The sequence below is a fragment of the Salmo salar genome, chromosome 11 (assembly GCF_965601325.2).
Source record: "Salmo salar chromosome 11, fSalSal1, whole genome shotgun sequence".
NCBI classification, from domain to species: Eukaryota; Metazoa; Chordata; class Actinopteri; order Salmoniformes; family Salmonidae; genus Salmo; species Salmo salar.
In genome coordinates this window covers 124,682,839-124,697,114 of record NC_138301.1, presented here as the reverse complement: position 1 = coordinate 124,697,114, position 14,276 = coordinate 124,682,839, and the positions used below count along the sequence as shown (strand labels likewise).

Below are 14,276 nucleotides of genomic sequence, written 5' to 3'. Positions count from 1 at the left end.
CTGTGGATTAGTGAGGAATGGGGACCGAGGTCAGGTCACTGATAAGGGTGGATAGCTGTGGATTAGTGAGGAATGGGGACCGAGGTCAGGTCACTGATAAGGGTGGATAGCTGTGGATTAGTGAGGAATGGGGACCGAGGTCAGGTCACTGATAAGGGTGGATAGCTGTGGATTAGTGAGGAATGGGGACCGAGGTCAGGTCACTGATAAGGGTGGATAGCTGTGGATTAGTGAGGAATGGGGACCGAGGTCAGGTCACTGATAAGGGTGTATAGCTGTGGATTAGTGAGGAATGGGGGCCGAGGTCAGGTCACTGATAAGGGTGGATAGATGTGGATTAGTGAGGAATGGGGACCGAGCTCAGGTCACTGATAAGGGTGGATAGCTGTGGATTAGTGAGGAATGGGGGCTGGGGTCAGGTCAGGTCACTGATAAGGGTGGATAGCTGTGGATTAGTGAGGAATGGGGACTGAGGTCAGGTCAGGTCACTGATAAGGGTGGATAGCTGTGGATTAGTGAGGAATGGGGACTGAGGTCAGGTCACTGATAAGGGTGGATAGCTGTGGATTAGTGAGGAATGGGGACTGAGGTCAGGTCACTGATAAGGGTGGATAGCTGTGGATTAGTGAGGAATGGGGACCGAGGTCAGGTCACTGATAAGGGTGGATAGCTGGGGATTAGTGAGGAATGGGGACCGAGGTCAGGTCACTGATAAGGGTGGATAGATGTGGATTAGTGAGGAATGGGGGCCGAGGTCAGGTCAGGTCACTGATAAGGGTGGATAGCTGTGGATTAGTGAGGAATGGGGACCGAGCTCAGGTCACTGATAAGGGTGGATAGCTGTGGATTAGTGAGGAATGGGGACCGAGCTCAGGTCACTGATAAGGGTGGATAGCTGTGGATTAGTGAGGAATGGGGACCGAGGTCAGGTCACTGATAAGGGTGGATAGATGTGGATTAGTGAGGAATGGGGGCCGAGGTCAGGTCAGGTCACTGATAAGGGTGGATAGCTGTGGATTAGTGAGGAATGGGGACCGAGCTCAGGTCACTGATAAGGGTGGATAGCTGTGGATTAGTGAGGAATGGGGACCGAGGTCATGTCACTGATAAGGGTGGATAGCTGTGGATTAGTGAGGAATGGGGACCGAGGTCAGGTCACTGATAAGGGTGGATAGCTGTGGATTAGTGAGGAATGGGGACCGAGGTTAGGTCACTGATAAGGGTGGATAGCTGTGGATTAGTGAGGAATGGGGACCGAGGTCAGGTCACTGATAAGGGTGGATAGCTGTGGATTAGTGAGGAATGGGGACCGAGGTCAGGTCACTGATAAGGGTGGATAGCTGGGGATTAGTGAGGAATGGGGACCGAGGTCAGGTCACTGATAAGGGTGGATAGCTGTGGATTAGTGAGGAATGGGGACCGAGGTCAGGTCACTGATAAGGGTGGATAGCTGTGGATTAGTGAGGAATGGGGACCGAGGTCAGGTCACTGATAAGGGTGGATAGCTGTGGATTAGTGAGGAATGGGGACCGAGGTCAGGTCACTGATAAGGGTGGATAGCTGTGGATTAGTGAGGAATGGGGACCGAGGTCAGGTCACTGATAAGGGTGTATAGCTGTGGATTAGTGAGGAATGGGGGCCGAGGTCAGGTCACTGATAAGGGTGGATAGATGTGGATTAGTGAGGAATGGGGACCGAGCTCAGGTCACTGATAAGGGTGGATAGCTGTGGATTAGTGAGGAATGGGGGCTGGGGTCAGGTCAGGTCACTGATAAGGGTGGATAGCTGTGGATTAGTGAGGAATGGGGACTGAGGTCAGGTCAGGTCACTGATAAGGGTGGATAGCTGTGGATTAGTGAGGAATGGGGACCGAGCTCAGGTCACTGATAAGGGTGGATAGCTGTGGATTAGTGAGGAATGGGGGCTGAGGTCAGGTCAGGTCACTGATAAGGGTGGATAGCTGTGGATTAGTGAGGAATGGGGACTGAGGTCAGTTCAGGTCACTGATAAGGGTGGATAGATGTCGATTAGTGAGGAATGGGGGCCGAGGTCAGGTCAGGTCACTGATAAGGGTGGATAGGTGAGGAATGGGGACCGAGGTCAGGTCACTGATAAGGGTGGATGGCTGTGGATTAGTGAGGAATGGGGGCCAAGGTCAGGTCACTGATAAGGGTGGATAGCTGTGGATTAGTGAGGAATGGGGGCTGAGGTCAGGTCAGGTCACTGATAAGGGTGGATAGCTGTGGATTAGTGAGGAATGGGGACTGAGGTCAGGTCAGGTCACTGATAAGGGTGGATAGATGTGGATTAGTGAGGAATGGGGACCGAGGTCAGGTCACTGATAAGGGTGGATAGCTGTGGATTAGTGAGGAATGGGGGCCAAGGTCAGGTCACTGATAAGGGTGGATAGCTGTGGATTAGTGAGGAATGGGGACCGAGGTCAGGTCACTGATAAGGGTGGATAGCTGTGGATTAGTGAGGAATGGGGGCTGAGGTCAGGTCAGGTCACTGATAAGGGTGGATAGCTGTGGATTAGTGAGGAATGGGGGCCGAGGTCAGGTCACTGATAAGGGTGGATAGCTGTGGATTAGTGAGGAATGGGGACCGAGGTCAGGTCACTGATAAGGGTGGATAGCTGTGGATTAGTGAGGAATGGGGGCCAAGGTCAGGTCACTGATAAGGGTGGATAGCTGTGGATTAGTGAGGAATGGGGACCGAGGTCAGGTCAGGTCACTGATAAGGGTGGATAGCTGTGGATTAGTGAGGAATGGGGGCCGAGGTCAGGTCAGGTCACTGATAAGGGTGGATAGCTGGGGATTAGTGAGGAATGGGGGCCAAGGTCAGGTCACTGATAAGGGTGGATAGATGTGGATTAGTGGGGAATGGGGACCGAGGTCAGGTCACTGATAAGGGTGGATAGCTGTGGATTAGTGAGGAATGGGGACCGAGGTCAGGTCACTGATAAGGGTAGATAGCTGTGGATTAGTGAGGAATGGGGGCCGAGGTCAGGTCACATTAACTTCCTGCCTAGCAATAAAGATGTCATGTTTACAAGGAAGGTGGAGACTTCCCCTAAAGGGGGGTGTATATATACTGGTGCTGGTGGGAACAAGTCTTTGTCTGTTCAGCTGTCTGACCCATTGGGTGAATAAACATGGTTTGAGCTTGTCCTAGTTGTCCAGTAGTTTTTACTGTCAGTTTAGAACCTAACACTGTATAAGGTCAGGGGTTAAAGGTCAGAGTGTTACCTGTATGAGGTCAGGGGTTAAAGGTCAGAGGTTAAAGGTCAGAGTGTTACCTGTATGAGGTCAGGGGTTAAAGGTCAGAGTGTTACCTGTATGAGGTCAGGGGTTAAAGGTCAGAGTGTTACCTGTATGAGGTCAGGGGTTAAAGGTCAGAGTGTTACCTGTATGAGGTTAGGTCAGTATTACCTGTATGAGGTCAGGGGTTAAAGGTCAGAGTGTTACCTGTATGAGGTCAGGGGTTAAAGGTCAGAGTGTTACCTGTATGAGGTCCTCCTCTGCGGTCTCATAGATGAGTTCATCATGAAGCTGCAGGATGAAAAACGCCCCACGATGACGTTGAACAGCCCTGCCACGACTCTCTATAAAATATAATGTATACATCAATATATACCCCTGCCACGACTCTCTATAAAATATAATGTATACATCAATATATACCCCTGCCACGACTCTCTATAAAATATAATGTATACATCAATATATACCCCTGCCACGACTCTCTATAAAACATCAATATATACCCCTGCCATGACTCTTTACAATACTGCGCATTAACAAAGTATTCAGACCCCTTCCGCTTTTACACATTTTATTAAAAATAATTTAGAGTCTCATAGCAAAGGGTCTGTATACTTGTAAATAAAGTATTTCAGTTTGACATTTTTAAAAACCTGTTTTTTGCTTTGTCATGTCATTATGGGGTATTGTGATGTCATTATGGGGTATTGTGATGTCATTATGGGGTATTGTGATGTCATTATGGGGTATTGTGATGTCATTATGGGGTATTGTGTGTAGATTAATTAGGAGAGGGGGGGGGGGACTATTTAATCCATTTTAGAATAAGGCTGTAATGTAACAAAATGTGTAAAGTCTAGGGGTCTGAATACTTTCTGAATGCTCTGTACCTGGCCCTTCCAGAGCTCAGTGTATTCACTATGACACGCAGAGCTCAGTGTATTCACCTGTATGTTGGTGTGTGTGTGTTGGTGTGAGAGAGGGGCAGCAGGGTAGGTGTGTGTGTATGTGTGTGTGTTACCTGTGTGTGTGTGTTGGTGTGAGAGAGGGGCAGCAGGGTAGGTGTGTGTGTATGTGTGTGTGTGTGTTACCTGTGTGTGTGTGTTGGTGTGAGAGAGGGGCAGCAGGGTAGGTGTGTGTGTGTTACCTGTGTGTGTGTGTGTGTGTGTGTGTGTGTGTGTGTGTGTGTGTGTGTGTGTGTGTGTGTGTGTGTGTGGTGGTGTGAGAGAGGGGCAGCAGGGTAGGTGTGTGTGTGTGTGTGTGTGTGTGTTACCTGTGTGTGTGTGTTGGTGTGAGAGAGGGGCAGCAGGGTAGGTGTGTGTGTGTGTGTGTGTGTTACCTGTGTGTGTGTGCTGGTGTGAGAGAGGGGCAGCAGGGTAGGTTTCTCTCAGACATTGCTGTATGTTGACGGTAGCCAGTTTAACGATGTCTGCAGCCGATCCCTGGACTGTCGTGTTTACAGCCTGACGCTCTGCCTGAAGAGGATTCACACACACACACACACACACACACACACACACACACACACACACACACACACACACACACACACACACACACACACACACACACACACACACACACACACACACCTTACAGTTGAAGTCGGAAGTTAACATACACGTAGGTTGGAGTCATTAAAACTCGTTTTTCAACCACTCCACAAATGTCTTGTTAACAAACTATAGTTTTGGCAAGTCGGTTAGGACATCTACTTTGTGCATGACACAAGTAATTTTTCAAACAATTGTTTACAGACAGATTATTTCACTTATAATTTACTGTATCACAATTCCAGTCGGTCTGAAGTTTACATAAACTAAGTTGACTGTGCCTTTAAACAGCTTGGAAAATTCCAGAAAATGATGTCATGGCTTTAGAAGCTTCTGATAGGCTAATTGACATCATTTGAGTCAATTGGAGGTGTACCTGTGGGTGTATTTCAAGGCCTACCTTCAAACTCAGTGCCTCTTTGCTTGACATCATGGGACAATCAAAAGAAATCAGCCAAGACCTCAGAAAAACAATTGTAGACTTCCACAAGTCTGGCTCATCCTTGGGAGCAATTTCCCAACACCTGAAGGTACCACGTTCATCTGTACAAACAATAGTACGCAAGTATAAACACCATGGGACCACGCAGCCGTCATACCGCTCAGGAAGGAGACACGTTCTGTCTCCTAGAGATGAATGTACTTTGGTGCGAAAAGTGCAAATCAATCCCAGAACAACAGCAAAGGACCTTGTGAAGATGCTGGAGGAAACAGGTACAAAAGTATCTATATCCACAGTAAAACGAGTCCTATATTGACATAACCTGAAAGGCCGCTCAGCAAGGAAGAAGCCACTGCTCCAAAACTGCCATAAAAAAGCAAGACTACGGTTTGCAACTGCACATGAGGACAAAGATCGTACTTTTTGGAGAAATGTCCTCTGGTCTGATGAAACAAAAAAGAGAACTGTTTGGCCATAATGACCATCGTTATGTTTGGAGGAAAAAGGTGGAGGCTTGCAAGCCGAAGAACACCATCCCAACCGTGAAGCACGGGGGTGGCAGCATCATGTTGTGGGGGGTGCTTTGCTGCAGGAGGGACTGGTGCACTTCATAAAATAGATGGCGTCATGAGAAAGGAAAATTATGTGGATATATTGAAGCAACATCTCAAGACATCAGTCAGGAAGTTGAAGCTTGGTGGCAAATGGGTCTTCCAAATGGACAATGACCCCAAGCATACTTCCAAAGTTGTGGCAAATTGGCTTAAGGACAACAAAGTCAAGGTATTGGAGTGGCCATCATAAAGCCCTGACCTCAATCCCATAGAAGATTTGTGGGCAGAACTTAAAAAGCGTGTGCGAGCAAGGAGGCCTACAAACCTGACTCAGTTACACCAGCTCTGTCAGGAGGAATGGGCCAAAATTCACCCAACTTATTGTGGGAAGCTTGTGGAAGGCTACCCGAAACGTTTGACCCAAGTTTAACATTTTATAGGCAATCTTACCAAATACTGATTGAGTGTATGTAAACTTCTGACCCACTGGGAATGTGATGAAAGAAATAAAAGCTGAAATAAATCATTCTCTCTACTATTATTCTGACATTTCACATTCTTAAAATAAAGTGGTGATCCTAACTGACCAAAGACAGGGAATTTTTACGAGGATTAAATTGTGAGGAATTGTGAAAAACGGAGTTTAAATGTATTTGGCTAAGGTGTATGTAAACTTCTGACTTCAACTGTTAGTAACACACAACTTAGAATTACACACAACTTAGTAACACACACAACTTAGGTTAAATCCTGTTGAAGTAATATGGCTACAGGTTCATCTGTCCTCACCTAAAGCCCATTCTGGTGGGAAGCTGCTATAGACCACCAAGTACTAACAGTCAGTATCTGGATAATGTGTGAAACGCATGTGATACCAACAGAGAAGTATATTTTCTGGGTTATTTAAATATTGACTGGCTTTCATCAAGCAAAAACTTCAAACTGTAACCAGAGCCTGCAACCTGGTCCAGGTTATCAGTCAAGTCTGCTTGAAACATGTTAAATGGTAGAAAATGTCAGTGAAGACACTTGCCAGTTGGTCAGCGCATGCTCAGAGTACGCGTCCTGGTAATCCGTCTGGCCCTGCGGCCTTGTGAATGTTGACCTGTGTAAAGGTCTTCCTCACATCGGCTACGGGAGAGCGTGATCACACAGTCTTCCGGAACAGCTGATGCTCTCATGCATGTTTCAGTGTTACTTGCCTCGAAGCGAGAATATAAGTAATTTAGCTCATCTAGTAGGCTCGTGTCACTGGGCAGATTGTGGCAGTGCTTCCATTTGTAATCTGTAATAGTTTGCAAGCCCTGCCACAGCCGACGAGCGTCAGAGCCGGTGTAGTATGATTCAATCTTAGTTATGTACTGACGCTTTGCCTGTTTGATGGTTCATCAGAGGGCATAACGGGATTTCTTATAAACTTTCCGGGTTAGAGTCCCGCTCCTTGAATGCGGCAGCTCTACCCTGTAGCTCAGTGCGGATGTTGCCTGTAATCCATGGCTTCTGGTTGGGGTATGTACGTACAGTCACTGTGGGGACGACGTCATCGATACACTTATTGATGAAGCCAGTGACTGATGTGGTGTACTCCTCAATGCCATCGGAGGAATCCCAATACATGTTCCAGTCTGTGCAGCAAAACAGTCCTGTAGTTTAGCATCTGCATCATCTGACCACTTTTTTTATTGACTGAGTCACTGGTGCTTCCTGCTTTAGTTTTTGCTTGTAAGCAGGAATCAGGAGGATAGAATTATGGTCAGACTTGCCAAATGGAGGGCCAGGGAGAGCTTTGTACTCGTCTCTGTGTGTGGAGTAAAGGTGGTCCAGAGGTTTTAACATGCTGATAGTAATTAGGTAAAACGGATTTAAGTTTCCCTGCATTAAAGTCCCCGGCAACTATTTGATTAGATTTGTTCGAATTCATTTGCAATAGAGTGCTGAGTATCGGGCAGTTAGCAAGTTTAGTAGGCTACTAATGACCAACGACGACGAGACAGCCTATAGGGAGGAGGTGAGGGCATTCGGAGTGTGGTGTTCAGGAAAACAACCTCTCACTCAATGTCACCACAGTGTGGTGAAGAAGAGGCAACAGAAATTTGGCTTGTCACCTAAAACCCTCACAAACCTTTACAGATGCACAATTGAGAGCATCCTGTCGGACTGTATCACCGCCTGGTACGGAAACTGCACCGCCCACAACCACAGGGCTCTCCAGAGGGTGGTGCGGTCTACCCAACGCATTACCGGGGGGCAAACTACCTGCCCTCCAGGACACCTACAGCACCCGATGTCACAGGAAGGCCAAAAAGATCATCAAGGACAACAACCCGAGCCACTGCCTGTTCACCCCGCTATCATCCAGCATCAGAGCTTGGAGAAGCCTAATTACCATGACTAAACGGTCACTTGTAATTTGACTGCCTTCATGACTCGTGACCGCCGGTGTGGCGGTAATATGGTCAATGCAACAGCCCTAGTCGCACCTGGACTACTGTTCAGTCGTGTGGTCAGGTGCCACAAAGAGGGACTAAGAAAAATTGGCTCAGAACAGGGCAGCATGGCTGGCTCTTGGATGGACACAGAGAGATAATATTCATGTAAATCTCTCTTGGCTCAAGTGGAGCAGAGATTGACGTCATCACAACTTGTTTTAGTAAGAGGTAGCTAACAGCTAAAGCTGAATTTACCGAGGTGTCTGTTTAAACGACTAGCACACAGCTCAGACACCCATGCATACCCCACAAGACATGCCACCAGAGGTCTCTTCACAGTCCCCAAGTCCAGAACAGACTATGGGAGGTGCACAGTCCTACATAGAGCCATGACTACATGGAACTCTATTCCACATCAGGTAACTGATGCAGCAGTAGAATCAGATTTAAAACCAGTTAAAAATACACCTTATGGAACAGCGGGGACTGTGAAGAGACACACACACACTGTGTTATGTTAGCATGTTTATGTTAGCTACCTGTTTCCTGGTGTTGGTGTGTGATGTTAGCTACCTGTTTCCTGGTGTTGGTGTGTGATGTTAGCTACCTGTTTCCTGGTGTGGGTGTGTCCTGTTAGCTTCCTGTTTCCTGGTGTTGGTGTGTGATGTTAGCTACCTGTTTCCTGGTGTTGGTGTGTCCTGTTAGCTACCTGTTTCCTGGTGTTGGTGTATCCTGTTAGCTACCTGTTTCCTGGTGTTGGTGTGTGATGTTAGCTACCTGTTTCCTGGTGTTGGTGTGTCCTGTTAGCTACCTGTTTCCTGGTGTTGGTGTGTCCTGTTAGCTACCTGTTTCCTGGTGTTGGTGTGTCCTGTTAGCTACCTGTTTCCTGGTGTTGGTGTGTCCTGTTAGCTACCTGTTTCCTGGTGTTGGTGTGTCCTGTTAGCTACCTGTTTCCTGGTGTTGGTGTGTGATGTTAGCTACCTGTTTCCTGGTGTAGCCGTTGGTGTGTCCTGTTAGCTACCTGTTTCCTGGTGTGTCCTGTTAGCTACCAGTTTCCTGGTGTTGGTGTGTCCTGTTAGCTACCTGTTTCCTGGTGTTGGTGTGTGATGTTAGCTACCTGTTTCCTGGTGTTGGTGTGTCCTGTTAGCTACATGTTTCCTGGTGTTGGTGTGTGATGTTAGCTACCTGTTTCCTGGTGTTGGTGTGTCCTGTTAGCTACCTGTTTCCTGGTGTTGGTGTGTCCTGTTAGCTACCTGTTTCCTGGTGTTGGTGTGTCCTGTTAGCTACCTGTTTCCTGGTGTTGGATGTTAGCTACCTGTTTCCTGGTGTTGGTGTGTCCTGTTAGCTACCTGTTTCCTGGTGTTGGTGTGTGATGTTAGCTACCTGTTTCCTGGTGTTGGTGTGTCCTGTTAGCTACCTGTTTCCTGGTGTTGGTGTGTGATGTTAGCTACCTGTTTCCTGGTGTTGGTGTGTCCTGTTAGCTACCTGTTTCCTGGTGTTGGTGTGTCCTGTTAGCTACCTGTTTCCTGGTGTTGGTGTGTGATGTTAGCTACCTGTTTCCTGGTGTAGCCGTTGGTGTGTCCTGTTAGCTACCTGTTTCCTGGTGTAGCCGTTGGTGTGTCCTGTTAGCTACCTGTTTCCTGGTGTTGGTGTGTCCTGTTAGCTACCTGTTTCCTGGTGTTGGTGTGTCCTGTTAGCTACCTGTTTCCTGGTGTTGGTGTATCCTGTTAGCTACCCGTTTCCTGGTGTTGGTGTGTCCTGTTAGCTTCCTGTTTCCTGGTGTTGGTGTGTGATGTTAGCTACCTGTTTCCTGGTGTTGGTGTGTCCTGTTAGCTACCTGTTTCCTGGTGTTGGTGTGTCCTGTTAGCTACCTGTTTCCTGGTGTTGGTGTGTCCTGTTAGCTACCTGTTTCCTGGTGTTGGTGTGTGATGTTAGCTACCTGTTTCCTGGTGTTGGTGTGTCCTGTTAGCTACCTGTTTCCTGGTGTTGGTGTGTCCTGTTAGCTACCTGTTTCCTGGTGTTGGTGTATCCTGTTAGCTACCCGTTTCCTGGTGTTGGTGTGTCCTGTTAGCTTCCTGTTTCCTGGTGTTGGTGTGTGATGTTAGCTACCTGTTTCCTGGTGTTGGTGTGTCCTGTTAGCTACCTGTTTCCTGGTGTTGGTGTATCCTGTTAGCTACCTGTTTCCTGGTGTTGGTGTGCGATGTTAGCTACCTGTTTCCTGGTGTTGGTGTGTGATGTTAGCTACCTGTTTCCTGGTGTTGGTGTGTCCTGTTAGCTACCTGTTTCCTGGTGTTGGTGTGTCCTGTTAGCTACCTGTTTCCTGGTGTTGGTGTGTGATGTTAGCTACCTGTTTCCTGGTGTAGCCGTTGGTGTGTCCTGTTAGCTACCTGTTTCCTGGTGTTGGTGTGTCCTGTTAGCTACCTGTTTCCTGGTGTTGGTGTGTCCTGTTAGCTACCTGTTTCCTGGTGTTGGTGTGTGATGTTAGCTACCTGTTTCCTGGTGTAGCCGTTGGTATGTCCTGTTAGCTACCTGTTTCCTGGTGTTGGTGTGTCCTGTTAGCTACCTGTTTCCTGGTGTTGGTGTGTCCTGTTAGCTACCTGTTTCCTGGTGTTGGTGTGTGATGTTAGCTACCTGTTTCCTGGTGTAGCCGTTGGTGTGTCCTGTTAGCTACCTGTTTCCTGGTGTTGGTGTATCCTGTTAGCTACCTGTTTCCTGGTGTTGGTGTGTCCTGTTAGCTACCTGTTTCCTGGTGTTGGTGTGTGATGTTAGCTACCTGTTTCCTGGTGTTGGTGTGTCCTGTTAGCTACCGGTTTCCTGCTGTTGGTGTATCCTGTTAGCTACCTGTTTCCTGGTGTTGGTGTGTCCTGTTAGCTTCCTGTTTCCTGGTGTTGGTGTGTGATGTTAGCTACCTGTTTCCTGGTGTTGGTGTGTGATGTTAGCTACCTGTTTCCTGGTGTTGGTGTGTGATGTTAGCTACCTGTTTCCTGGTGTTGGTGTGTCCTGTTAGCTACCTGTTTCCTGGTGTTGGTGTGTGATGTTAGCTACCTGTTTCCTGGTGTTGGTGTGTGATGTTAGCTACCTGTTTCCTGGTGTTGGTGTGTCCTGTTAGCTACCTGTTTCCTGGTGTTGGTGTGTCCTGTTAGCTACCTGTTTCCTGGTGTTGGTGTGTGATGTTAGCTACCTGTTTCCTGGTGTTGGTGTGTCCTGTTAGCTACCTGTTTCCTGGTGTTGGTGTCTGATGTTAGCTACCTGTTTCCTGGTGTTGGTTTCTGATGTTAGCTACCTGTTTCCTGGTGTTGGTGTGTCCTGTTAGCTACCTGTTTCCTGGTGTTGGTGTATCCTGTTAGCTTCCTGTTTCCTGGTGTTGGTGTTGATGTTAGCTACCTGTTTCCTGGTGTTGGTGTGTCCTGTTAGCTACCTGTTTCCTGGTGTTGGTGTGTGATGTTAACTACCTGTTTCCTGGTGTTGGTGTGTCCTGTTAGCTACCTGTTTCCTGGTGTTGGTGTGTGATGTTAGCTACCTGTTTCCTGGTGTAGCCGTTGGTATGTCCTGTTAGCTACCTGTTTCCTGGTGTTGGTGTGTCCTGTTAGCTACCTGTTTCCTGGTGTTGGTGTGTCCTGTTAGCTACCTGTTTCCTGGTGTTGGTGTGTGATGTTAGCTACCTGTTTCCTGGTGTTGGTGTGTCCTGTTAGCTACCTGTTTCCTGGTGTTGGTGTGTCCTGTTAGCTACCTGTTTCCTGGTGTTGGTGTGTGATGTTAGCTACCTGTTTCCTGGTGTAGCCGTTGGTGTGTCCTGTTAGCTACCTGTTTCCTGGTGTTGGTGTATCCTGTTAGCTACCTGTTTCCTGGTGTTGGTGTGTTATGTTAGCTACCTGTTTCCTGGTGTTGGTGTGTGATGTTAGCTACCTGTTTCCTGGTGTTGGTGTGTCCTGTTAGCTACCTGTTTCCTGGTGTTGGTGTGTGATGTTAGCTACCTGTTTCCTGGTGTTGGTGTGTCCTGTTAGCTACCGGTTTCCTGCTGTTGGTGTATCCTGTTAGCTACCTGTTTCCTGGTGTTGGTGTGTCCTGTTAGCTTCCTGTTTCCTGGTGTTGGTGTGTGATGTTAGCTACCTGTTTCCTGGTGTTGGTGTGTGATGTTAGCTACCTGTTTCCTGGTGTTGGTGTGTCCTGTTAGCTACCTGTTTCCTGGTGTTGGTGTGTGATGTTAGCTACCTGTTTCCTGGTGTTGGTGTGTGATGTTAGCTACCTGTTTCCTGGTGTTGGTGTGTCCTGTTAGCTACCTGTTTCCTGGTGTTGGTGTGTGATGTTAGCTACCTGTTTCCTGGTGTTGGTGTGTGATGTTAGCTACCTGTTTCCTGATGTTGGTGTGTCCTGTTAGCTACCTGTTTCCTGGTGTTGGTGTGTGATGTTAGCTACCTGTTTCCTGGTGTTGGTGTGTCCTGTTAGCTACCTGTTTCCTGGTGTTGGTGTGTCCTGTTAGCTACCTGTTTCCTGGTGTTGGTGTGTGATGTTAGCTACCTGTTTCCTGGTGTAGCCGTTGGTGTGTCCTGTTAGCTACCTGTTTCCTGGTGTTGGTGTGTGATGTTAGCTACCTGTTTCCTGGTGTTGGTGTGTCCTGTTAGCTACCTGTTTCCTGGTGTTGGTGTGTCCTGTTAGCTACCTGTTTCCTGGTGTTGGTGTGTGATGTTAGCTACCTGTTTCCTGGTGTTGGTGTGTGATGTTAGCTACCTGTTTCCTGGTGTTGGTGTATCCTGTTAGCTTCCTGTTTCCTGGTGTTGATGTTAGCTACCTGTTTCCTGGTGTTGGTGTGTCCTGTTAGCTACCTGTTTCCTGGTGTTGGTGTGTGATGTTAGCTACCTGTTTCCTGGTGTTGGTGTGTCCTGTTAGCTACCTGTTTCCTGGTGTTGGTGTGTGATGTTTCCTGGTGTTGGTGTGTCCTGTTAGCTACCTGTTTCCTGGTGTTGGTGTGGGATGTTAGCTACCTGTTTCCTGGTGTTGGTGTGTCCTGTTAGCTACCTGTTTCCTGGTGTTGGTGTGTGATGTTAGCTACCTGTTTCCTGGTGTTGGTGTGTCCTGTTAGCTACCTGTTTCCTGGTGTTGGTGTGTGATGTTAGCTACCTGTTTCCTGGTGTTGGTGTGTCCTGTTAGCTACCTGTTTCCTGGTGTTGGTGTGTGATGTTAGCTACCTGTTTCCTGGTGTTGGTGTGTCCTGTTAGCTACCTGTTTCCTGGTGTTGGTGTGTCCTGTTAGCTACCTGTTTCCTGGTGTTGGTGTGTGATGTTAGCTACCTGTTTCCTGGTGTAGCCGTTGGTGTGTCCTGTTAGCTACCTGTTTCCTGGTGTAGCCGTTGGTGTGTCCTGTTAGCTACCTGTTTCCTGGTGTTGGTGTGTGATGTTAGCTACCTGTTTCCTGGTGTTGGTGTCTGATGTTAGCTACCTGTTTCCTGGTGTGTCCTGTTAGCTACCTGTCTCCTGGTGTTGGTGTGTCCTGTTAGCTACCTGTTTCCTGGTGTTGGTGTGTCCTGTTAGCTACCTGTTTCCTGGTGTTGGTGTGTCCTGTTAGCTACCTGTTTCCTGGTGTTGGTGTGTCCTGTTAGCTACCTGTTTCCTGGTGTTGGTGTGTGATGTTAGCTACCTGTTTCCTGGTGTTGGTGTGTCCTGTTAGCTACCTGTTTCCTGGTGTTGGTGTATCCTGTTAGCTACCTGTTTCCTGGTGTTGGTGTGTCCTGTTAGCTTCCTGTATCCTGGTGTTGGTGTGTGATGTTAGCTACCTGTTTCCTGGTGTTGGTGTGTCCTGTTAGCTACCTGTTTCCTGGTGTTGGTGTATCCTGTTAGCTACCTGTTTCCTGGTGTTGGTGTGTGATGTTAGCTACCTGTTTCCTGGTGTTGGTGTGTGATGTTAGCTACCTGTTTCCTGGTGTTGGTGTGTCCTGTTAGCTACCTGTTTCCTGGTGTTGGTGTGTCCTGTTAGCTACCTGTTTCCTGGTGTTGGTGTGTGATGTTAGCTACCTGTTTCCTGGTGTAGCCGTTGGTGTG

At 48.0% G+C, this 14,276-nt stretch overlaps 1 protein-coding gene across 1 annotated transcript in view; it reads right to left on the bottom strand.

Annotated features, from left to right (window-relative positions):
* polq (polymerase (DNA directed), theta) overlaps positions 1-14,276 on the bottom strand; it is a 122,044-nt gene that overhangs the window by 2,182 nt on the left and 105,586 nt on the right. The window contains exons 33-34 of the mRNA XM_082957597.1: positions 4,603-4,738; positions 3,504-3,604 (exon numbers count right to left, since the gene is read on the bottom strand). Of these exons, the coding sequence (XP_082813723.1) occupies positions 3,504-3,604; positions 4,603-4,738 (237 nt within the window). The remainder of the gene's footprint in view (positions 1-3,503; positions 3,605-4,602; positions 4,739-14,276) is intronic.